The sequence below is a fragment of the Hyla sarda genome, chromosome 1 (assembly GCF_029499605.1).
Source record: "Hyla sarda isolate aHylSar1 chromosome 1, aHylSar1.hap1, whole genome shotgun sequence".
NCBI lineage: Eukaryota > Metazoa > Chordata > Amphibia > Anura > Hylidae > Hyla > Hyla sarda.
Genome location: NC_079189.1, coordinates 501,539,051 through 501,563,286, shown reverse-complemented (window position 1 = coordinate 501,563,286; position 24,236 = coordinate 501,539,051). Strand labels below are relative to the sequence as shown.

The 24,236-nt window shown below is 42.6% G+C and overlaps 1 protein-coding gene across 4 annotated transcripts in view; it reads right to left on the bottom strand.

Annotated features, from left to right (window-relative positions):
* The window catches only part of PJA2 (praja ring finger ubiquitin ligase 2), a 56,220-nt gene that overhangs the window by 14,478 nt on the left and 17,506 nt on the right, over positions 1-24,236 (bottom strand). For 3 of the 4 annotated variants that reach the window (XM_056537486.1, XM_056537487.1, XM_056537489.1), the window contains 3 exons: positions 17,153-18,179; positions 16,364-16,477; positions 15,513-15,689 (listed from right to left, as the gene is read on the bottom strand). In XM_056537486.1, the coding sequence (XP_056393461.1) occupies positions 15,513-15,689; positions 16,364-16,477; positions 17,153-18,179 (1,318 nt within the window). The remainder of the gene's footprint in view (positions 1-15,512; positions 15,690-16,363; positions 16,478-17,152; positions 18,180-24,236) is intronic. The other variant, XM_056537488.1, reaches the window with a different exon arrangement.

The window sequence follows — 24,236 nt, the reverse complement described above, 5'->3', positions numbered from 1 at the left end:
CTATGCATCTCTATGGTAGCGCCGGTATAACGCTCATGTATCTCCAGCACTCCCAAAGAAAGAGTTAGATAGTGATATAATAAACTGCATTATATATATCATTTAAAACTGTAATTACATTTATTTTTTAATTACACACACATAAAATATATCTATGTATCTTTCGCCCAACCCTCCCCATAAAGTTTATTTAACAAACCTTGTTACCTGTCGATGAGTAGCAATGGAGCTCCCTCGCTCTGTCAAATCACTTATACACTAGAATCATTAAAAAAGGGCCAGACATATCAGTAACAATTACAGCAATAGACTGACTTCCAAGAAGCCCAATGCACCAGAGTTGTAATAGGAATTTGCTTTCAATTTAATATCCATATAAAAAAAATGTAAGGCAAAACGGTCTCTGCAAGCCAAAACTCAACAGCAGCATGCTAACATCAGCATACGGGAAAGCTGTGCATCAGAATATGGGGAAGCCTTTTCTTGCCCAAATAACAGTATTAGAATGTATGCCTGGATTTACTCATGTTGGGTTTATTGATTTCGAATGTCTAGTAACAACTAAGTTCAGTTCATTTTTGCACAGTTTTAGGTGTCTATTTGCAATTTGGAGAAACCATACACTTGAACATTGACCGAATGTAGTCACTGTGTAGAGACCATTTTTGTGGAAGAAACATAGATACCCTACAGTATTAGTCAGCCTACCGTTCTGCCACTATGCAAATAAATGCCCCAAACTTAGGCTACTTTACAGACGTGTACATAGCCTTCCTTTACAATGATAATACACAAGTGCCATGGAGTGCCCTAAACTCTATTTTTGTCTGTGTGAAAAATCATGGCTCTGCTAAACTAAAATTAAAAGCTACAGCAGGAAATGAATAAGCGGAGATTCACTTAAAAGCTTAAAGGGGTACTCCGCTGCTCAGTGTTTGGAACAAACTGACACTGGATAACAACAATCAAGATGTGGCAGTCTTGAACAAAACTATAAACCATAGGGGAGAACCAGATGAGGTCACAGCGGGAGCCTGGGGAGACAGGCAGGAGAGTATTTTTTCTTTTTCTCCTCCAGAAATATAACATTTTTCAGTATCCGGAAAACCCCAATAGAAGTCAACTAGTGACGCATCTCTATTTTACAATCAAAGTAGGACTACTTTATTCTGCTGTCAATTCAATTACAGAAATACCAAATTTACACAGTTTTTCATAGTTTTTTTATGCTTTGTATCTCCATGTTCTGACCCTTACAACTTTTCTGTCACTGTGTACAGTGATCTGTAGTTTTTATTAATGAGATTATGGGATATGACGTTGATCTTTTTAATTCCATTTTTTCTAGGTTGTGAGGTAAGCAAAAATCATCAGTTCTGGCATTTTTCTATTAAGAGGGATTCACCAAGTATGATCAATACTATTACAAAAAAACGCCATAGGACCATAAAGCAATCCTACCATTCAGTAAGGAGACGCGTTTTATCTCCTTGAGATAAATACACTGTCAGACAATGAATACAAATCAATCCAGAAACAACTGCAAATGGCCTAGCAAAGTTGAAGGAAACAGGTACAAAAGGATCTCTGAAAAAAGCGTTCTTATATACCGCTTAGCAAGGAACACGCCACTACTTTAAATACTCAATAAAAAGCCAGGTTACTGTTTGCAACGGAACATGGGGACAAAGATTTTACTTTTTGGAGAACTATTGTCTGGTCTAATGAAACAAAAACGGAAATGTTTGGCTATAACAGGTACCGTTGTGTATGGATGAAAAAGTGTAGGGAGCAAGGAGGCCTACAGACCACCATGTTTTGTTGCACAGATCATGCGGGAGAAGCTCAAAAGCGCATCTTAAATAATCAATGACAGAAACTTGCAGACCTCAATCCAATCCAATGGCCTGAATTAAGTCACCTAGTGACTCTGTTCAAGTCATTTTCCAACCGTATCAGACTTTATGGCTGGACTGAAAATCGCAGTCTACCGTGGTTCAATCAAGACCAAAAATTAGATAACGGTCAGAAATCAACCCAAACACAGTATTGAGGTGACACCATTTAGGTAATTTATTGTGGTTGGCACAGATACATCAGCAGGTGCTTCGCCCACCGTGGTGTGAATGCACCCTTACAACAGTGCTGTCAGGAGAAAGAGGAATGGGGCCAAAATTCTAACAATTTATTATGAGAAGCTTGTTAAGAGCCCCAAAACTTGTGACCAAAAGTTAGACAATGTAAAGGCAAGTCTATAAAATATGTGAATGTAAACTAATGAACCATGGGAAAGTGAAAGAAAGGCGAAAATAAACTGTTCTCTAGTATTATTCTGACATTTCACATTCTTGAAATATAGCACTGATCCTAAAGTAGTAGACAACTTTTGAAGAAAAAAAAATAAAATAAAATAAAAGCAGTACCTACTTAAAAAGGGTTACTCCAGCCCTAATACATCTTATCTCCTATCCAAAGTAAGATTTCTGATTTAGGGAGGGGGGCTTGAGGGGGGGGGGGGGGGGGGGTCCTGCTGCTGGGGACCCCCGCAGTCTGTCATTGTGCACCCATCTTTGTGAGCTCTCCGTAGCGCTGGAGGCTCTGAGTGTATAGAGCGACGACCACGGGGCTGGATTTCTGTGACGTCACGACTCCGCCCCCGTGTGATGTCACACTCCGGCCCTGTGGTAGTCACGGTACACGCTCAGAGACTCCAGCGCTGCGGAGAGCTCACAAAGGTGGGTGTGCAATGACAGATTGTGGGGGTCCCCAGCGGTGGGACCCCCGTGGTCATACATCTTATCCCCTATGCTAGGCGATAAGATGTATTAGGGCCAGAGTACCCCTTTAAAGGGGTATTCCAGTGAAAAACTATTTTTTTTTCTCCAGTTCTAAGGAAATGTCCAGAGCAGGAGAGGTTTGCAGCACTTCCTTATACAGACAGAGGTGTCAGCAGAGAGAACCGTGGTAACACTGAAAAGAACAACTCCACTTCAGCAGCTGATAAGTACTGGTAGGATTAAGATTTTTTAATAGAAGTAATTTACAAATCTGTTTTACTTTCTGGAGTCAGTTGAGATGGAAAAAAAAAAATATATTATATATATATATATATATATATATATTTTTTTTTTTTACCAGAATACCCCTTTAAGGACGTAAAGCAATATTTCTTACATTTTTTTTAATACACTAAATGACTTTTTACTGTATTTAGGGGCCCTTCATATGAACACCAACATTTATAGCTCAGCCAAGACATGTCTAATGTTTGTTATTGTTATAGACACCTTAATACTTAATTTTTGTTTTATAACATATCTCCATTGGTAATAAAGGATAAAAAAAAAAAAAATAATAAAAAATCTGGATTAAAAGGTCAAATCATGTGGACTAAAGTCACTCATTGGTATGACAAATGGTTAATACAATTTGTACAAAATAGCACAGTGATAATCCAGAAAGTCTGATAACTCAGCAATTGTTTTCACCAGGGAACTGCTTTATAATGGGGAATTTCAAAAAAGCAGAACACAGATCGGACATACTGTACCTAGTTAGACAAAAGTAAAAGCACACAATCCGAGGAATTTCCTGAGTTTTAGATACTTTTTAATAACTCTCATATAATCCAGAATGTTTGACAATCTGGCATTTATCCGGTTCCATTTAAATTTTACAGTAAATAATATTTTGAATGCCTTATCTGTGCACCTTTGCCATTTGTTTTTACCCTTCAAAAGATCCAGGACCTTTTCATCCCCTTCTTGTGGAAGACATTGGGAATTAACCTGTTCAGGACGCCGGGCGTATGCATACGCCCTGCATCCCGAGTCCATAAGGACGTGGAGAGTATGCATACACCCGTGGGAATTCCGGTCCCCGCCGCTAGCCGGTTGGGGACCGGACCAGAATGCCTGCTGAAATCATTCAGCAGGCATCCCGGCACATCGCCCAGGGGGGTCCTGAGACCTCTCCCCCCCCCCTAACCCCCCCCCATGTCGGCGATCGCAGAAAATTTCATGTCAATTCAGACGTGAAAGTGAAAGTAAAGTGATCTTTACTGTGGCAACCACTAGGAAGGCCAAAATGCAACTGCCAGCATGCCCAGACAGCCTTTGGCATGCTGGGAGTTGTAGTTTTGTAACATCTGAAGGTCCGCAGGTTGAAGACCACTATTGGGTTCAAAATCTAAAATTTTTTAAATTTTGCACCTAGAAATAGGGTGCGTCTTATACGCCGGTGCGTCCTATAGGGCGAAAAATACGGTAAGATTGAAGACCACTGCATAGGAGGTAATACTCACGTGTCCCCGCCGCTCCGGACCCGTCACCACTGCCCTGGATGTCACTCCATCGCGGTCGCCGTGTCCCCATCGCTCTGCTGCCGGCCTGCTGCTGAGCGTTTCTGCTGCCGGCCGGGTATGTTCGCTCTCCGTCGCCGTCATCACGTCGTTACGCATGCGACGACGAGGAAGGAGAGCGCCGGCCATACAGGGGATCCCTGAACGGAGAAGACACCGAGGAGGCAGGTAAGGTCCCTCCCGGTGTCCTGTAAGCACTAACCCGGCTATTCAGTCGGGCTGTTCGGGACCACCGCGGCGGTACTTGAACAGCCCGACTGAATAGCCGGGTTAGTGTCACTGTCCCTTCAGACGCGACGGTCCGCTTTGATCGCCGCGTCTGAAGGGTAAATACAGGGCATCTCCGCGATCGGTGATGTCCTGTATTAGCCGCGGGTCCCGGCCGTTGATGGCCGCAGGGACCGCCGCGATAGGGGTGTATTCGCCGTATAAGACGCACCGACTTTTTCCCCCCAAAAAGAAAAAAAAGTGCGTCTTATACGGCGAAAAAAAATACGGTATCCCCTATACTTTGGATGAGGGAGGAGTTCTTTTTCACTGTACTACTCCTTTAAGATATACCGAGAAACAAAAAAAAAATGTAATTCTTTGAAATATGTCTATACCTTGATTGTAAAGATTTGATTTAGAAAGAGATACTCCTCTTTCTATACAAGGTCACCAAGCTGACAATACATATAAGAACAGAAACCAACCCATAAGGCAGAAAAAACTGCCTAAGGAGATGAAAGACAGCATTTCCCAAACATTTCTGCTACACAGAAGGTTTAGAGCACAGTGGCCTCCCTAATTCTTAAATAAAAGACATTTGGAACAACCAAGAATCTTCCTAGAGGTGGCTACCCAACCTAACCAAGTAGTCAAGGAGAAGGGCCTAGGTAAAAGAAATTACCAAGATCCCAATAGTCACTCTGGCTGAGCGCTAAAGATACGGTGTGCAGATGGCAGAAACTTCCAGAAGGTCAACCATGAGTGCAGCACTCCAACATCTTAGCATTACAGCAGATAGGGCTCTTTCGGGACACTTTTCCAAAAGAGACGTTTGAAAGCCTATCTGGAGTTTGCAAAAAAGTGTCTACCTGTACTAAGTGAATCAAGAGTCTCTGTTTTAATGAAACAAATATTGAACTTCTAGTCCGTTTAGAAATCACATCGGGAGAAAACCAGGCACTGCTCATCACCTGTCTAATATCTTCCCTACAGTGAAACTTGGTGGTGGCAGCATCCTGTTGTTGGGGCGTTTTTCAGCAGCGGGGACAGGAAGACTGGTCACGGTTCAAAGAACCTGACCAGCAGTTCAGAGAGATACTCTTAGTATAAACATGATCCAGAGTGCTCTGGACCTCAGACTGGACCAAAGGTTCACCTCCCAACAAGACAATGACCCTAAGCACACAGCCAAATCAACAAAGGATTGGCTGAGGAACAACTCTGCAAATGTCCTTAACCCCTTAAGGACCCAGCCCAAATACACCTTAAGGACCCGGCTTTTTTTTAAACATCTGACCACTGTCACTTCAAGCATTAATAACTCTGGAATGCTTTTACCTTTCATTCTGATTCCGAGACTGTTTTTTCGTGACATATTCTACTTTATGTTAGTGGTAAAATTTTGTCGATACTTGTTTCATTTCTTGGTGAAAAATTCCAAAATTTTATGAAAAAAATTGAAAATGTTGAATTTTTTTTTTACTTTGAAGCTCTCTGCGTATAAGGAAAATAGACATTCCAAATAAATTATACATTGATCCACATACACAATATGTCTACTTTATGTTTGCATCATAAAGTTGACATGTTTTTACTTTTGGAAGACATCAGAGTGCTTCAAAGTTCAGCAGCAATTTTCCAATTTTTCAAAATCGGAACTTTTCAGGGACCAGTTCAGTTTTGAAGTGGATTTAAAGGGCCTTCATATTAGAAATACCCCACAAATGACCCAATTATAAAAACTGCACTCCTCAAAAGTATCCAAAATGTGTGGACGTCAAGTGCACTGCGAGCGCACTACAATGCTCAGAAGAGAAGGAGTCACATTTGGCTTTTGGAAAGCACATTTTGCAGAAATGGTTTTTGGGGGGCATGTCACATTTAGGAAGCCCCTATGGGGCCAGAACAGCAAAAAAAAAAAAAAAAAACACATGGCATACTATTTTGGAAACTACACCCCTCAAGGAACGTAACAAGGGGTCCAGTGAGCCTTACCACCCCACAGGTGTTTGACTACTTTGGATGTGTAAATTATTATTATTTTTTTTTTTTACTAAAATGTAGTTTTTTCCCCAAATTTTAGATTTTTTAGAAGGGGTAATAGGAGGAAATGCCCCCCAAAATGTGTAACCCCATCTCTTCTGAGTATGGTAATACCCCATGTGTGGACGTCAAGTGCACTGCGGGCGCACTACAATGCTCAGAAGAGAAGGAGTCACATTTGCAAATTTTGCTGAAATGGGGGGGCATGTCGCATTTAGTGCCAGAACAGCAAAAAAAAAAATTAAATTTGTAAATACATTTCTTTGGAATAAGGACATACCTCCTATCTGGACCGGTCACAGAAGAACAGGAGTGCAGTCAGGGGCCTTGAGCTTCGAAATCGCTGCCTGTGGAGCCAGAGCAGTGGGACCCCCCCCCCCCCCCAAGGGGCATTACATGGGGTAATTAATAAACGTTACATGGGGTAAGTTACTAAAATGGGGTACAGTGGGACATAAAATTATAAAACAGGTTATGTTCCCAGAATGATGACCCAGAGCATAGCCAAAACTAAAGAATATGCCCACCCCAAACCCTATGCTCTGAATCATCATTCTGGGAATGTGATGTGTGTGGCCGTCCCTAACCTGTTGCCTCAAATGCGCACCTCGCTCAGGTGGAGAGAGAGAGCGCTGCGCATTTGAGGCAACATAAAAAGTCCCAGATGATAGTGACTCAGTGACCCATGACCCGTTATTTTGAAAAAATACCCCCAGAGGTCTTATCAGTTTATTTATTTATTTTTATTTTTTTGCAGAAATTTTTTTTGGGGCAATTTAGTGGTTTTATGGGGTTTCAATTTGGAATGTACTCTGGACTTGGTACATTGGGGTCAAATTATGGAAAATGTAAATGAAAAGGGAAAATTTAGTACCGCATGGAAGGGTGATACTCCCTGAAGCAGTTTTTAATGCAGAGGCCCGGATGATCGGGGCAAGTGTCACATTGATAGGTGGTATCCTTCCGTATCCCCCTCCTGTTACACACTCTGCATTTTTTCTGCGTTCGTCCCTTCTTTCCAGTGTGGGGGATCTCACCTGGAAAGTGTTGGCCGGGATGATCCTGGCACCCATTACTTCAGTTCCTTCTGAACTCCGGCCTGCTATTTCCCGGTCAGCAAAAGATCAGGGCCTTTAGGACTTCTTCTTGGAACTGGAGGTATGTCCCTGTGCTGCCAGCGTTCTGGTACAGTACAAAAGAGTTGTACATGGCAACCTGTCCAAGTAGACCACAACTTTCTTGTACCATACACGTGTTTTCCGCATGGCGTTACATGGCTTCAGGATTTGATCAGAAAGATCAACTCCCCCATATACAGATTGTAGTCCAGAATACAATCGGGCTTGAGGACCATTGTTGTGGTACCTCGCACAGGGACAGGTGAGCTGCCGTTGCCATGAATTGTGGTCAGCATAAGGACATCCCTCTTATCCTTATACCTGGACCAGCAACAGGTTTTCATGGGCAAGGGCACGGGACTCACCCTTGGGCATAGGTGTCTGCAGAAAATTTAGAGGGAGGCGCCTCCGATTCTTCCGCACGGTCCCACAAGCGGACGTGGATCTGGCGGCAAGGGATATGAAGAGAGGGATGCTGGTATAAAAGTTGTCCATGTACACGTGGTAACCCTTATCCAGCAATGGGTACGTAAGGTCCCAAACAATTTTCCCGCTAACACCCAGAGTGGGGGAACAATCTGGGGGTTCAATACGGGAATCTCGTCCCTCATACACCCTAAACTTGTAAGTGTACCCGGAGGTACTCTCACAAAGTTTATAAAGCTTCACGCCATACCGCGCCCACTTCGAGGGAATATACTGGGGGAAGAGGAGTCTCCCCTTAAAACTGATGAGAGACTCATCTACAGAGAGCTCCCCAAGCGGTACGTAGGCCTCCAAAAATTTGGCCCCAAGTGATTGATGACCGGCCTCACTTTGTAAAGCCGGTCATAGGCGGGATCACCTCGGGGTGGACATGCCTCATTATCTGCATAATGAAGGCATTTCCGAATGGCCTCGAACCGCTTCCGTGCCATGGCCATACTGTACAGCGTGGTCTGGTATAGGATGTCCCCGCTCCAGTACTGCCTGACACTTTGCTTTTTGACCAGGCCCATGTGCAGCACGAGGCCCCAAAATGTCCTCATTTCGGCTGCACTGACGGCGTACCATTCATTGGACCTGGCCAAGAAAGAATTAGGGTGGTGGGCGATGAACTGCCTGGCGTACAGATTCGTCTGCTCCACCATTAGATTGACCACGCTGTCACTGAAAAAAATAACTGAAAAAGTCAAATTCCGTGAACCCAGCCGTGTCAATCCGGATTCCGGAGTCGCCAACAAACTCTGGAGACCCCCAGAGGGTTATCAGCTGAGGATTCCTACAGGTTCACCGGAAGGGGGCTCCTGTAAAATCGCCTGGGGGGAGGAGGGGGGGGGGGGACACACTCCTAGTACGAGCGGCATTGTCGTTCGTACTAGTGCCGGCCACTGGGCCACTTTCATGGGGGGTGCGTGGCCTTGCCTGGCGGCGTCTCTGCCGCCGTGCAGGGGGCTCATCATCACTGCTAGATGATTAGGAGAACGATGAAGAACACAAGAATGTTGGATCTTCATCGTCCTCACTGACAGATTCGGAGTCGGAGGCAAGAAAAGCGTATGTCTCCACTGCCGAAAATGCCTGGCGAGCCATCGCCTTTTTCTACGGTGGTGGGGGTCGGAGGGGGGGGGGGGCGGGGGGGGGGGGGGGGGGTTGGGCGACGATGTATGTAGTGAGTGCTTGATGTAACTATTAGATATAACAGTGTGTGATTAGAAATCACGCACAGTTATGTAAGGGAGGAAAAAAAATTGCGGAGAAAAAAAAATGGGGGGGGGGGGCAAATGCAGCGCCCTGAACACCTAATAGAGCCCGGGTCACAATGAAAAATTTGTGGTGGACCCTTGGGGACCTATTAGGGGGGTCGGGGGGGGGGGGAAGATTTAAAAAAAAAAAAAAACTTTTTTACACGCACTCCTACCTTGCCCTGGAGCGTATTCTTTCCCTGCAGATCTTCTTCCCTGAGGGGGCTCTGATCGCACCTTCGAGCAGCTTTGCCCGCTGACTGAACTCAGTTAACGGGCAAAGCTGCAAGAAGATGCAGTTAACCCCTCCCCTTCCGGCTGCTATTGGCAGCCAATAGCAGCGCTCCTGGGGGGGGGTGACGAAATCGCCACCTCCCCATAGATACAGTGGGTGATAGGGAGTGTACTGTATCTTGTAGGGAGTGTACTTGTATCTCCGGGTCATACGTGACCCGTATGACCCGAATCCCGGCAGATCGTTAGTGTGAATTCACTAACCATCTGCCGCGATCGCTGACACGGGGGGGGGGTTGGCGGTCTGATGACCCCCCCTTGGCATTTGCACGGGATGCCTGCTGAACGATATCAGCAGGCATCCCGGTCCAGTCCCCGCCCGGCACGCAGCAGGGACCGAAATTCCCGAGGGCGTATGGATTCGTCCTGGGTCCTTAAGTACCAGAAAGCCAGGGCGTATCCATACACCCTAGGTCCTTAAGGGGTTAAAGGGATAGTCCTGTGGAAATTTTTTTTTTTTTTTTTTTTTAAATCAACTGGTGCCAGAAAGTTAAACAGATTTGTAAATCACTTCTATAAAAAAAAAAAAATCTTAATCCTTCCAGTACTTTTTAGGGGCTGTAAAAAAAATTAATAAAAAAATAAAAATAAGAAATGTATTTCCTCTGAAGTCATGACCACAGTGCTCTCTGCTGACCTCTACTGTCCATTATAGGAACTGTCCAGAGCAGCATATGTTTTCTATGGGGATTTTCTCCTGTTCTGGACAGTTCCTAAAATGGACAGCAGAGGTCAGCAGAGAGCACTGTGGTCATGACATCAGAGGAAATGAACTTCTTTTTTGGATTTCTCTTTAGTATACAGCCCTTAAAAAGTACTGGAAGGATTTTTTTTATAGAAGTGATTTACAAATCTGTTTAACTTTCTGGCACCAGTTGATTTAAAAAAAAAAAAAAAAAAAAAAAAAAAAGTTTTCCATGGGAGTACCCCTTTAAATGGTCCAGCCAGAGCCCTGACTTTAACATCTCTGGCAAGACCTGAAAATGTCTGTCCGTCGATGGTCCCCATTCAACCTGACAGTTTGGGAATTTTCTACCATTCTTCTCTGCAGATCCTCTCAAATCCAGATGTGCAAACCTTGTCTGGTGTTCTTTTGTAGTTATATTCAACTCTTCCCAGAAGATACTGTTTGTTACTGGCTTCCTGTGACTGGCGCTCACATTTCACTCGGCCATGTTGTGAGTGCCACGTCACTTACTCAGCTTGACGTTTTCTGCTGCACCTCCTCCCAGCTGCCATTCTACCCTGCCCTTCATGAATATGTTAATCACATTTGCACATTTTTTAAATTTTTTTTTTTTTACTGATTCATCGGTTGTAGCAGTCAATAACTGTTCAGAATGGACTCCGCAGCACTTCTCTTCTTACTAGTTGTGCAGCGTCCTTAGCAACTGACTTAGGCTGGGTTCACATCATGTTTTTCCCCATACGGGAGCGCATACTATTCATTTCAATGGTTCACTCTGGTCGGCTCATTTTTCCCCGTGTGCGGTTTTCTACTAGACCTAAAACCATGGTTGACTACGGTTTTAGGTCCGGTAGAAAACCGCATATAGGGAAAAATGAGCCGACCGTTTCACTCTGGTTGGCTCATTGAAATGAATTACATACAGGCGGCATACGGCAGGGATATAGGAGCGCAAGTATGCGCTCCCGTATGGTGAAAAAAACGTTATTTGAACCCAGCCTTAGTTCTGGGCAGGCTCCTGAAGTGCTGAGGGACTACTGGAACAGGCTGGTTTCATGATGGGAGTGATAGTTTCCCAGCTGCGGGAGTCTGCTGTCGGCTGGGGAGGCTACATTAGTGTTTGTACTACTACCCAAATCATGGAACAGAGTCTGTTACATATTGGGGGTAGTAGTACAGGGGCTGAATGATTGATCGCACCAGGTCTCACTTCTGACACTCAATGCGATCAGCAGTTCTAAAGCAAGGGAGCGAGCGGCATGCTGCGCTACTCTGCGATATATATACTGTTTAAACATTTTTAAATACCCCGCGGGAAGCCCTGAATGGCCAGCACTGAGGAGCCATTCAGGGCTCCCGGCATGGTTTTTAAATTACTACTGTGTTAGCCCTAAATGTATGCCCCGTGCATATTTTAAATAATTTATTGGCCCCAGTGTGCATAAGCTTATTCCCCCCCCCCCCCCCATGTTCATTTTCCCTCATGTCCATATATATCCCCCGGCTGGCTGCTGCTCCTCATCTTCTATGAGCCAACATGCAGGACATCAGCTTCATTCATTTTCCGCCGCAGCCGCCGCCCAACATGTCCCCACTGCGGCTCTGCTCCTAGAAGATGAGGAGCAGCAGGCAGCCGGGGAATAAGGCCACTGGGGTGGATATGGACACCAGGGGATATGGACATTGGGGGGGGGGGGGTAATAATTTATTGGCCCCAGTGTGCATAAGTTTATTAAAAACATGCACGGGGGGGCATACATTTAGGGTTAACACACAGTAGTGTCGTCCATTCAGGGCTCCCTGCGGGGGATTTAAAAATCATGTTTAAGCAGTATATACATCGCAGAGTAGAGCAGCATGCCGCTCGTTCCCCTGCTTTATAACTGCTGATCGCATTGGGTGTCAGAAGTGAGACCAGGTGTGATCAATCATTCAGCCCCTGTACTACTATCCCCAACATGGAACACTGTTTCATGATGGGGGTAGTAGTACAAACACTAATGTAGCCTCACCAGCTGACAGCAGACTCCCGCAGCCGGGGAACTTACTCCCATCATGGAAACCAGCCTGTTCCATGATGGGAGTAGTAGTAGTCCCTCAGCACTGCAGGAGTCTCCTCAGAAGTACGTCAGTTGCTAAGGACGCAGCACAGCAAAGAACAGACATGCGCACAACAAGTAAGAAGATAGGTGCTGCAGAGTCCATTCAGAACATCTATTGGCTGATCATCAGCCAATGACTGCCACAACCGATGAATCAGTAAAAAAAAAAAAAAAAAAAAAGTGCGAATGTGGTTAACATATTCATGAGGGGCAGGGCAGAGCGGCAGCTGGGAGGAGGTGCAGCAGAAAACGTCACAGCTGAGTAAGTGATGTGGCACTCACAACATGGCAGACAACACTGAGCGAAAAATGTGAGCACCAGTCACAGGAAGCCAGTAACCAACAGTATCTTCCGGGAAGATTTGAAAATAACTACAAAAGAACACCAGACAAGAAAAAGAAACCAGGCACAGAACTGGCGAGCTAAATATAATGATTTGCACCATATAACTAAAGAAAGAACCACAGGACAAACCCTTTAAAGCAGCAGTGGCAGCAAAGTACTGATTAAGGGTCTATTCACAGGTACAGTATTCTGAGCAGATTTGATCCGCAGGATTTCAAGCTGTGCTCAGTCAGTCATTCTGTTTATATTGGAATCTGCAGCAGAAAATCCTGTCAATTAAATATGCACATCAAATCTGCGCAGAATACTGTACATGTGAATAGACCATAAGGGGTCGGAATACTTATTTTAGTTTTTCCTTTTTTAGATAAATTAGCAGTGATTTCTAAAACTCTTTTCACTTTTTCATTATAGTGTATTGAATATAGAACAACGGGGAGGGGGATTTTTTTTGTTTTCTTCTTTGCCCAAGACCACAACTTAGAGTACCTGTCATAGCCCACAAAAGTTCATCATGTACATATAGTTTGTGTCTAGCACCTATATTTCTCTCACAAATAGCTTATATACGTTGCTCACTTAGTTTGTCTGTCCATACTTTGCAGAGGGCGCATTCTCACTCTGCATGACTCACTTCCCTCCCTCAGTCTGCTGTGTTGTGCTGACTCTCTCGGTTTTCATGCCACAGTAGCGAGTATAAAGAAGTGCTAGTCTGACCGTCACTTACAGGAAGTTGTCCATGCCTGTACTTTAGCTTCGACAGAGATGCTGCTGCCGCCAGACAGGATTAAGTATTAGATTGTATGGTGACCCTTAAGGTTTTTTTTTTTATTTATTTTTTTTTTAAACCATGATTTCTATTAAATTGGGGAAAAAAAAAAAAAAAAAAGCTTCATATTTTAGTTCTCTATCAGGCTTTCAGTGTGATAGCCTAATTATGTCAATGGCTCCTGGGCTGAAGCCTGAAAAGCTGTAAAATTCATCACATGAACAAACAGGCTGCGGTCTCAAGGAGCAGTGCTGCAGCCCATTAATTAACATGGGTCAATTGCCAAGGGGCTAAATTGAGCAGGTACATCCTGCAGCCTGATCTGACATAAGACATGGAGAGACAGCTGCATGCTGGGCAGTCAGGGTGCCAAGGCTATTGACTGATAACCAGCGAGTATTGTGCATAGGGCCAATTAACCAGAATGAGACCTGTGCACCTGCTCTGCAATGGATAGTTACCTTGACAATGTCATCATGCATGAAAAATATCACAAAATTGCTGTCATGTTGGACATGAGATTAGCGATAAAGGAGAACTCCGCAAAGAAGCATTTCTACACGGATGAAACACTACATAGGATTCCACCTAAAAGATAAAATTGACCACTCGTCGTACACTAGTCAACCTTTTTCTACAAAAGTCCACATAAAGGTGCTCTTACACATACAGTCTTTGTGACACAGTTCTGAAAGCCAAAACTAGGCATAGATCATAATGTGATAGAGAACTAGAATCTGCATACTCTCTTATATCCACTCCTCACTTTAAACTTCCGAAACTGCATAAAAAATCCTGATCAAAACCTGAATGTGTAAGAGCACTCGTACGAAGAAAAACAATGTGTCCTTAATTTTTGCCGGTACAAAAGTATGATTTTCCATTAAGGGTGCGTTCCCACAGGGCGTATACGCAGCGTATTTGACGCTGCGCAAAATGTATGGCAGCAGCGGGAAATACGCTGCGTATCCCTTGCTCACTATACACACAGGGCTTTCCGGCGGCAGCCCTATGTGTGTAGTGAGTTTTGGAGGCGGAGCCGCGCGTCACAGATACGCCGGCACACGGCCCCGCCTCCAAAACTCACTACACACATAGGGCTGCCGCCGGAAAGCCCTGTGTGTATAGTGAGCAAGGGATACGCAGCGTATTTCCCGCTGCTGCCATACATTTTGCGCAGCGTCAAATACGCTGCGTATACGCCCTGTGGGAACGCACCCTTAATGTGTTTTTCTCCACAATTAAAAAAAAAGGTAGAGGTGGTCGGGGCAGAAGATCCAGCACCTGACACTCAACTCATTGAAACTTTGCAGCTCATTTCAGTATAAATGACAAAATACTTCCAACCATTTTAAGCTTAAAGTTCTTAACTTTATAATGAAAGCAATGGGCTGGAAAGGTTATTTTTATCTATACAGGATAAAGCTCGAACAATTTCAGTGTCAGGCATTGGATCTGTTTTCTTTTGTCTATGGAGCAAGTGATTTACACTGCACCAGATGGGTGGTCGTATGCTGCAAGCAAAAGGAGCTGCACACTTTTTTTTTATCACACACACCAAACATTAGCAACAGCTTTAACTTCTGATTTACTCATTTCTTGACATTTAAGTTCCATGTGGAAATCAAGTACAAGTTTTGGTCTACTGAGGAACAAGTCTGCCCAACAGCAAAATAAATATGTTGACAACTATCTGAAATGTGTGTAGGCTACTGCAAGAAGCACCAGTCTTAGAAATAGGAGAAGGTTTCTAAAAAAAGTAAAAAAAAAAAAAAAAAAAAAAAAAAATAGATACAAGAACAGCTTAGCAAAAGCCACAGGGGAATGATTCACTTAAGAGAAGATAGGGAACACTTACTCAACCTGGAAGCAAAACTCTGAGTTTTCATCTTCCAGACTGCTGCTATTGCTCTGAACCTCTTGCTCTTCTTTTCCAGGCAAAGTCTCCCAGCTCTCCTCACTAGAGGAACGGTCTTTATCACGAGAGAAATATGAAGGTAAACACGTAGACCACTCTCCATCACTGCAATAGGAGCTGAAAGAAGGAGTTTAACAAGGGTTTTAACATTTTACAAGCCAGTGGTTTGGTAATTTTTCTCTCTTTTTACTAAACTAATAGCCAAAAACCAATAGATTGGAAATAAATGAATACATGTCTATGGAATTGGAGACCGCCTATAAAATATGGTATGACTAAGGCCCTTTGACGGGCTGAAACGCGTCACCTGTGTCTACCCTGCCTTTCGTACCCGGTGTATATGCTTGAATAAAGATTTGGATTTTAAACGGGAACTTGCGCTGGACAACAATTCTTTACCTTGCCATTGCCCATAAAATAGGCACATATATTAAAAATGCTACATCATGACATCATAGTATAATGGTTTCAAAAGATCACATAAATAGACTAATGTGGTCTCCCACCAAAGTGAATCATAGGATAAAGCTAGAATCCCCTTTTTTATAATATAGAAGGGAAGGAAAGGTGTGGCTCGGATTGTCAGGACCCCCCCTGCACAAGGACCCTACCAGCCACCCACCCTTTAAATAGAGCCTGCATGGTGGGACATAATGCCAGAAATGACACCGTGCAGAAGAAAAGCGAAAGTGAGAAAATGGCTCTCAGGATTACTGTGGGTTACGAAGACCCCAACAATCAGAACATCATGGCATATCATAGTGATAGGACACAAAATTATAAAGTCATACCAAAGGGAGAGCTGACCTAAGCTGCAATACCCTGGCTGCAAGCGGTTAACCTTCTTTACATTCTTAGATATAGCAAACATTTTTGAGAAGACCTTCACGTATACAGTATACTGCCTATAAAACAAATCACAAATTGAAAGCCTAAACAAAAAAAATAAAAATAAAACTATCAATATGTATACGCAGAAATTGAAGCAATAATCAGCACTTCCAAAACAGTAGGTGTGGTGCAAGGCAGTCTCTGGGACCCTGGTCTTGGGTCCAATTCATACAAAAAGAAAGGATGACTGCAACACTCAGTAGTAGCAAAAAAATAAAAAAAAAAATCTAAAAAGTGACTTCATTCCAAGAGCAAGGAGGTGCGACGTTTCGGTGTTCTCACAACACCATTCTCAAGGTTTAGAATGGTGTTGTGAGAACACCGAAACGTTGCACCTCCTTGCTCTTGGAATTAAGTCACTTTTTAGATTTTTTTTTTTTTTTTTTTTGCTACTACCGAGTGTTGCAGTCATCCTTTCTTTTAATTTGTATACGCAAATACCTTTCAAGAAGTCAAGAGAAATATTGTCGAAGAAAAAATTAAAAATTGAAAAGTCAATTTTTTTTTCCAGAAAACTTCACTCTTGTTCATGGGTTGTGTCCGATCTGACAGCTCAGTCTTAGTCAAGTAAAATTCAGCTTAATAGAATAACGCTATAGGAGCCTGTGCATTCACAGTCCCTTTTCTTGCAAACATACATTTCAGGTCTCAATATTGTATCACACACACGGGTCAGCAATAAAACATACCTGTCATCATCCTTTGGGCAATCAGGAAGCTTCATCCCATAGAACTCAAAGTCATCCCAAAACGTATCATCCACTAAAGGCTTCTCTTCTTGGAGTGTTACTAAATCCTTATCTCCTTTCTTCCAGGCACCATCCACATTAGTGGTGTTAGATTCTTTATTGTGGGGGGTCTTTTCGTCCTTGCTGTTCTTTTCTACTTTGACGTATGTTTCACGGTTTCCTTTTCTAGAAATTTTGGCCTCTTTTCTAGCTGAATTTTCTTCTGACAATTGGTTTTTCTTGGAAGAACTTGCTGGAACCTGCTTTCGAATTTTTGGTCTCACAACAGGCTCATTTGGGAGGTCAGACTTATTGCTGTCTGTACTCATTTCATTACAATCCTTTATACTGCTTTTAACGGCTGACTGAGGATCCTCCTGCTTTTGCTGCCCATCACACAGATTCACATGGTTAACTGCGGTGGCATTATCCTCCGACACGGAGCTTGACAAACTCCATGGTGTTGTGCACATATCTATACTGGTATATTTGGCTAAGGAAGTAGACTTTACCTGAGATAAACTGTCTTTTGGACATTCATTATTTAGGCTATAAGGGTCTGACATATCACTATAGGGTTTATTGTAGCATTCTGGAAGCATGAGGTTTAAAGATTTTCTTTGTTTCTCAGTTTCCAGATTTACATATTCATCACCTAAGCCAACACATTCCTCCCCTTCACTGCTGTCTGGCTCGAAAGAGTCAATATTCACAAATGAAATCGCATTTTTGGGGGAGTGGTGGGGATGATCCACTGATGCATGCTTGACAAAGGTTCTTCTGCTTTTCCTGCAGTCTGTGCTATTATTTAAAGCCTGACATCTTAGTACATGCTCTGACATAGGAAAAGGGGAAATGGCATTTTTCTTAGCTTCAGTAAACACAGGCAAACAGTCATTAACATCCAAAGTTCTCCTATCTTCCTTCAAATCAGCGGATACAACACTACCAAGTGAGGAGAGTGAGGAGTCATGGCTTCCCTTGGAAACTAAAAAAAGAATAAAAACATAAATAAAAAAAAAATAAAAAAAAAAAAAAGTGTTGAAATTAGGCTGAAAATCTGCATAAAGATTACATAAGCTGGTACACAGACAATTACCATATGGTCTACTACTATGTCATGATAGTATGAATAGTAGCCAACCCACTTTAAAGTAGAAAACTAAAACAAATTTTAAAACAAATTGCAAGGATATGTTTACAAAGGACAGATATGCTGCAGATTTTACTGTGTACTTGAACTCAAACGATGTAGATTTAGTATGGATTGTGACTTTCCTACTGGAGCCAATGGAAAAAAAAAAAATATTGAAAAAAAAAAATTTAAATTTCTCTTGTGAATTGACATGCTGCAAACTTAAAATTCACACTTTAGGACAACTTTTTTGTGCAGTTGTGACTTCTAAATATCCTACCAGGACCTGGGGTCAGTACTGGGTCCAATACTTTCCAATGTTTATAATTACCTTGTAGGGGAATTAGAGTAGATTAGAGTTTCTATATTTGCGGATGACACTAAACTGGGTAATGTGATCACCACAGAGGAGGATAATATAATATTACAGCGGGATCTCGGGAAGCTGGAGGCTTGGGTACAGACATAGCAAATTACATTTAATGTGGATAAATGTAAGATTATGCACTTGGGCCATAAGAACACAAATGTAGCATTATGTGCTAAGATATTAGGTAAAACTTCTACCAAAAAGGTCTTAGGGGTACTGGTAGACAGTAAGCTTAGCTTACTTACAGTGCCAGGCAGCTGCTGGAAAGGCTAATAAAGATCACATAACGTGTAGTGTGCAATTTTGGGCACCTGTATATAAGAAGGACATGGCTGAACTGGAGAGGGTACCCAAGATGAATAATGGTATGGGAGTATTACAGGGCAAGACAGGTTATCAAGCTTGGGGTTATATCATTTGGAGAAAAGACATATTAGGGGCGATTTGATCACAATCTACAAATATATATGAATGGACAGTATCTTTGCACTATTTTCTAGACGAATGTACTAGTCTCATATGATGCACCTTTTTATACATGCACCTTATGTATTAATTGTTCATTTCACTGTATATACACTTAATTGCTCTGGATGTTGTATTTAAACCACCTACTTTGGTCACTTGACATGCTTGAAAAAGGCTGCACAGGCAGCCGAAACGTTGCTCTTGTATTTGTAACATGGAACAAAGCCACCTTATTTTTTCATAATTTTTTTGGGGAGTGCTGCGACTATCTTCTGCTACTTTCGTCTGCATTTGGGCCTTTGACTGGGGCCAACTAGTCGCCTGCACCCACCTATTTTTTCTAAATTTCCTTTGGTTGTGCTGCTCTTCCGTTATTTTTTTCCTGTGAATGGACAGTAGAGAGAACTTTTTATACCTAGGCCGGCAACCATGACAAGGGGGCATCCTCTACATGTAGAGGAAAGAAGGTTACACCATCATCACAAACAGATTTTTTACTGTAAGAGCAGTGAGACTATGAAACTCTCTGCCCCATAATGTGATGATATGATGTTTCAAGTTCAAGAGAGGCCTGGATGTTTTTACGGAAAATATAAAAAATATTACAGGTTATCCATACAAGATTTATGGTAACAGAACATTGATCCAGGGATTTGTTCTATTGGAGTCAGGAAGGAATTTTTTCTCTGTCATGAGGCAATTGGCATCAGCCTCTTTTTTTTTTTTTTTAATGGGCACTGTCAGATACAAACAAATATTATATGTTGTACATCTGATTGAGAACACAGAGGAGTGCTAGCCCACCCCCCACACTGGACTTTGTCCATGCCTGTGCTTCATCTGGGACAAAGCCATGGTTTCTATAAAAAGGAAATAACATTTTATCATGAAGTATATTAGAAAGGTTAATGTTTTTGCCAAGATGTACAACATATATATATATATATATATATATATATATATATATATATATATATATATATATATATATATATATATATATAAAAAGTTTTCGTATCCAACAGTGCCCATTTAAGTTTAACTTGATAGACTATTGTCTTTTTTTTCAACCTTACAAACTAGGTTACTATGTAATTTGCTATGGATTATGCACATGAATCAGTTATAGAAAATCTACAGCGCTGTGTAAATGTACTAAAACCTATGTCAACTAAAAACTGTTGCACATGTAGTCTACAATAAAGCATACAAGATTTACCATAAGGAGTGCAATAGAAAAAATTAGTTTCAATGACAGCCCCTGACATGGACAGAGCCGACAGCAGAGAGAACTGTGGCCTGACTGGAAAGAACTACACAACTTGCTCTGGAGCCTACAGCAGCATTTGTCTTACCACCCGAGTACCCGTTTAATGCTCTTTAGCCTATAGAATTTTAAAGGGGTTATCCACCATAGTGTGATTTTAGCATTTACCTGCCAGAACTTGGCATTTCATTGGCCTGTTGCATTTTGTTCTCTAAACTACACATCCCACAGTTCCATGCTTGAAAGTTTGAGGTCACTTTCCTTCCTCCCACACATCAGCCACCCCACCTATTGAAACAGTGTTTTTGAACCAGGGGGCCTACAGCTGTTGCAAAATTGAAGCAGGAGAGGCTCTCTCTGATCACCTGACTAGTGATGTCAGGTCTCGATTGAAACATAGAATGTGTCGGCAGATCAGAACCATTTGGCCCATCTAGTCTGCCCAATAATCTGAATACTATGAATAGTCCCTGGCCCTATCTTATATGAAGGATAGCCTTATGCTTATCCCATGCATGTTTAAACTCCTTCACTGTATTTGCAGCGACCACTTCTGCAGGAAGACTATTCCACGCATCCACTACTCTCTCAGTAAAGTAGTACTTCCTGATATTACTGCAGAAACCTTTGCCCCTCTAATTTAAAAACGATGCCCTCTTGTGGTAGTTTTTCTTCTTTTAAATATACTCTCCTCCTTTACCGTGTTGATTCCCTTTATGTATTTAACTGCACAGCACTGCAACCTGGGACATGAGTAATTTTGTATGCTGTTAAAAATAAATATTGGTGCGAAAATCAAAAAGGAATTGTGAGACCACAGTCACACAGATACAGACACTATATTATGAACTACACTAACTTTAAAGCCCCTGTAGCATAGTCAAATAAAAAAAGATGCTGGAATACCCCTTTAAGCTATTCCAGGTTGGTCAGGGTAAGTAAAGGTATGTAATGTGCATCTGCACATGCACAATCCTTTGACTCTCAGCAATGCTCTCAGCAGGAGAACTAATTCTAATATTTAAACAAAGGCGTATTACTAAGTGTATTTTTAAATGCATCAGATAACAAAAGCAGAGCACAGCTATTTTTTTGGGTGGAAATCGTATATAGCATGAAATGGATTGACAATACTTATGAGCTTTCACTCTGAAGAGTACTAATCTGGTTGATGGCAGAGAGCAGGGAGTTGTGCAGCTATTGAGCACTCTCAGGGAGAAATAATCTAAGCCACTAGTCTTTCATCTGGATGGAAACATGAATCCAATCTTCTACATGTTCACTTTCATCATAAACCAGCTGTGCAAAATGAATTAAGAGGAAACCCCCCCCCCCCCACCTCTAATAACTAAATGGTCCTGTTAAAGGGGACTTAGACCTAGAAGTACATGTGCGGAAAAACTGAACCTCAGATGTAGATTGAATCCATTTCTCCAGCTACATAAGTGTTAGGAACAGTAATTTACTAGGACATAAATAATACTGTATTCCATTGGTATAACAATGTGGATAACAAAACAGTCAAAAGAAAGGTCAGATTTTACAGAACAATCATTAAAGGGGTATTCCAGGATTTATAATATATCACAACTGGCTCCAGAAAGTGAAACAGGTTTGTAAATTACTTCTATTAAAAAATCTTAATCCTTCCAGTACTTAATAGCTGCTGAAGTTGAGTTCTTTTCTGTCTAACTGCTCTCTGATGACACCTGTCTCTGGAGTTGTTCAGAGTAGGAGCAAATCCCCATAGCAAACCTCTTATGCTCCGGACAGTTCCTGAGACAGACAGAGGTGTCAGCAGGGAGCACTGTTGTCAGACAGAAAACAACAACAAGAAGTCAACTTCAGCAGCTGATAACTATTGGAAGTATTTTTTTTTTTATAGAAGTAATTTACAAATCTGTTTAACTTTCTGAAGCCAGCTGATCTTAAAAAAAATAAAAAATTAAGTTTTCCTGGAATACCCCTTTAAACCCAGCTGCTTACACTTAGCTAAGACAGAAGACCGATATAGAAGACGGATTATCCAAATGGCAATAATTCCATGATCGCACACCTACAGAGCACCTCATAATGCTATGTTCACACAGCGAAATTTCTGCTATTCCGCTTAGAACAGCAGAATGTAGATTTTCTGCAGTTTTGCAGAATTCAAGCGGAATATCAGATTCCGCTCAGACGAATGGATTTTGTCATGGGTTTCTAAAAACCCAATTACCAGTATTTAGACATCATATTGCCTCTTTACCTATCACAACACCCCTTGAGAATTAGACTTCTATGGACAAGTTGAGGAGGACGGGCTACCACTTAACAATCAAAGCCAAAAGCCAAGTTAGACACAGACTTGAAAAAAAAAAAAAAAAAAAACCTGCACCAACTTGTCTCCCTCCCGTAGGCTTGCATTGAGGGGCGGAGCGTGATGTCACACTGGGGCGGAGGCGTGACATCACACGGGGGGGGAGGCGTGACGTCACACGCGCCGGCCGTGTGGTCGCCGGTAATCAGACCCGGAGCGAACACGCTCCGGGGACTGATTAAAAAACGGGGTGCCACGTGCAAGATCCCAGGGGTCCCCAGCGGCGGGACTCCCGCGATCAGGCATCTTATCCCCTATTCTTTGGCTAGGGGATAAGATGTCTAAGCACCGGAGTACCCCTTTAAGGGATTGTCCAGGAATAGGAAAGCAGAACAAATTGCTTCAAAAAACAGCACCACACCTGTCCTCAGGTTTTGTGTGGTATTGCAGCTCAGTTTTAAGAAGTGAATGGAGCCAAGATATTGCATCATTTAAACCATTTTAGCCGCTAATCCCTGATGTCTAGTGGTCCGATTAAAGACCCCCTTAGATCCACATGGTACTATCAGAGGGCTTGGAACTGCCTCCTTCTTTCAGAGGCCCTCTACATGGTACAGTGGGGAGATTAACAGATTTACAGTAAGGCTGCAGGGCTGGCTGGGTGAGATCCACAAGCACTGCTGAGTATGCTGAGCCAACAAGGATGCAATCTCCCTTCCTCTAGAGCTTTTTTTTGATCCAGGCCACACCAGAAGTGACTTGTATGGTATGCCAGAAAGCACGGCCTTTAGTGAGGATCTCCAGCATACCTTACAAGTCCAGGGAGCCCCACAGTGAATATGTATGTCTAGGGACTGGAGGTCCAGCAGGAGAAGTCTACCTTATCTTCAGGGGGCAGGGTCCCCCTGAGAATCCAATCCACCAGAGAAGAAACCTGGACTGAGGTTCTGGGAGGCATGTCACTTTATCTTCCTCAGTTTTCCTGTTCTTGAGGGTCAAAATAAATGAGTGATTCCTACAAAGTTAACAGTACATTATAGCAAAAAACCTACAAGGTGGAAAGTTCTGAAAAGTCAAAGCAATTTACCTATAGAAAGAGCACTCTAAATAAGTGGGAGTTGCAGAAAACACCTATTCAACATTAGTGATAGATACTATTACTGACCTATCAGATTTGACTGGCTTCCTGGTGATTCAACTCACATAACGGTGATAGAAGACATAAAAAAAAACTAAAGGGACCCCCTCCCATAGGCTGGCATCACAAAAAGCTATTTTTGATGCAGTGTGAGCCAAAGCAAGAAGTAGATCCAGCAGGAAACTGATGTACCTACCTTTAGGTTTTCCAATCCTTTTGAACACACTGCTGGCTTTGGCTCATAAAAATGATCCAAAAACTGTGCATTTTCCCCAAAATGCTGTGTGTGTGTCATCAGGCTGAAGGGGTTGGCAGACTGGGAGAAAAAAATAAACCAATAAATGATAGCAGCACTAGCCAGTACACTG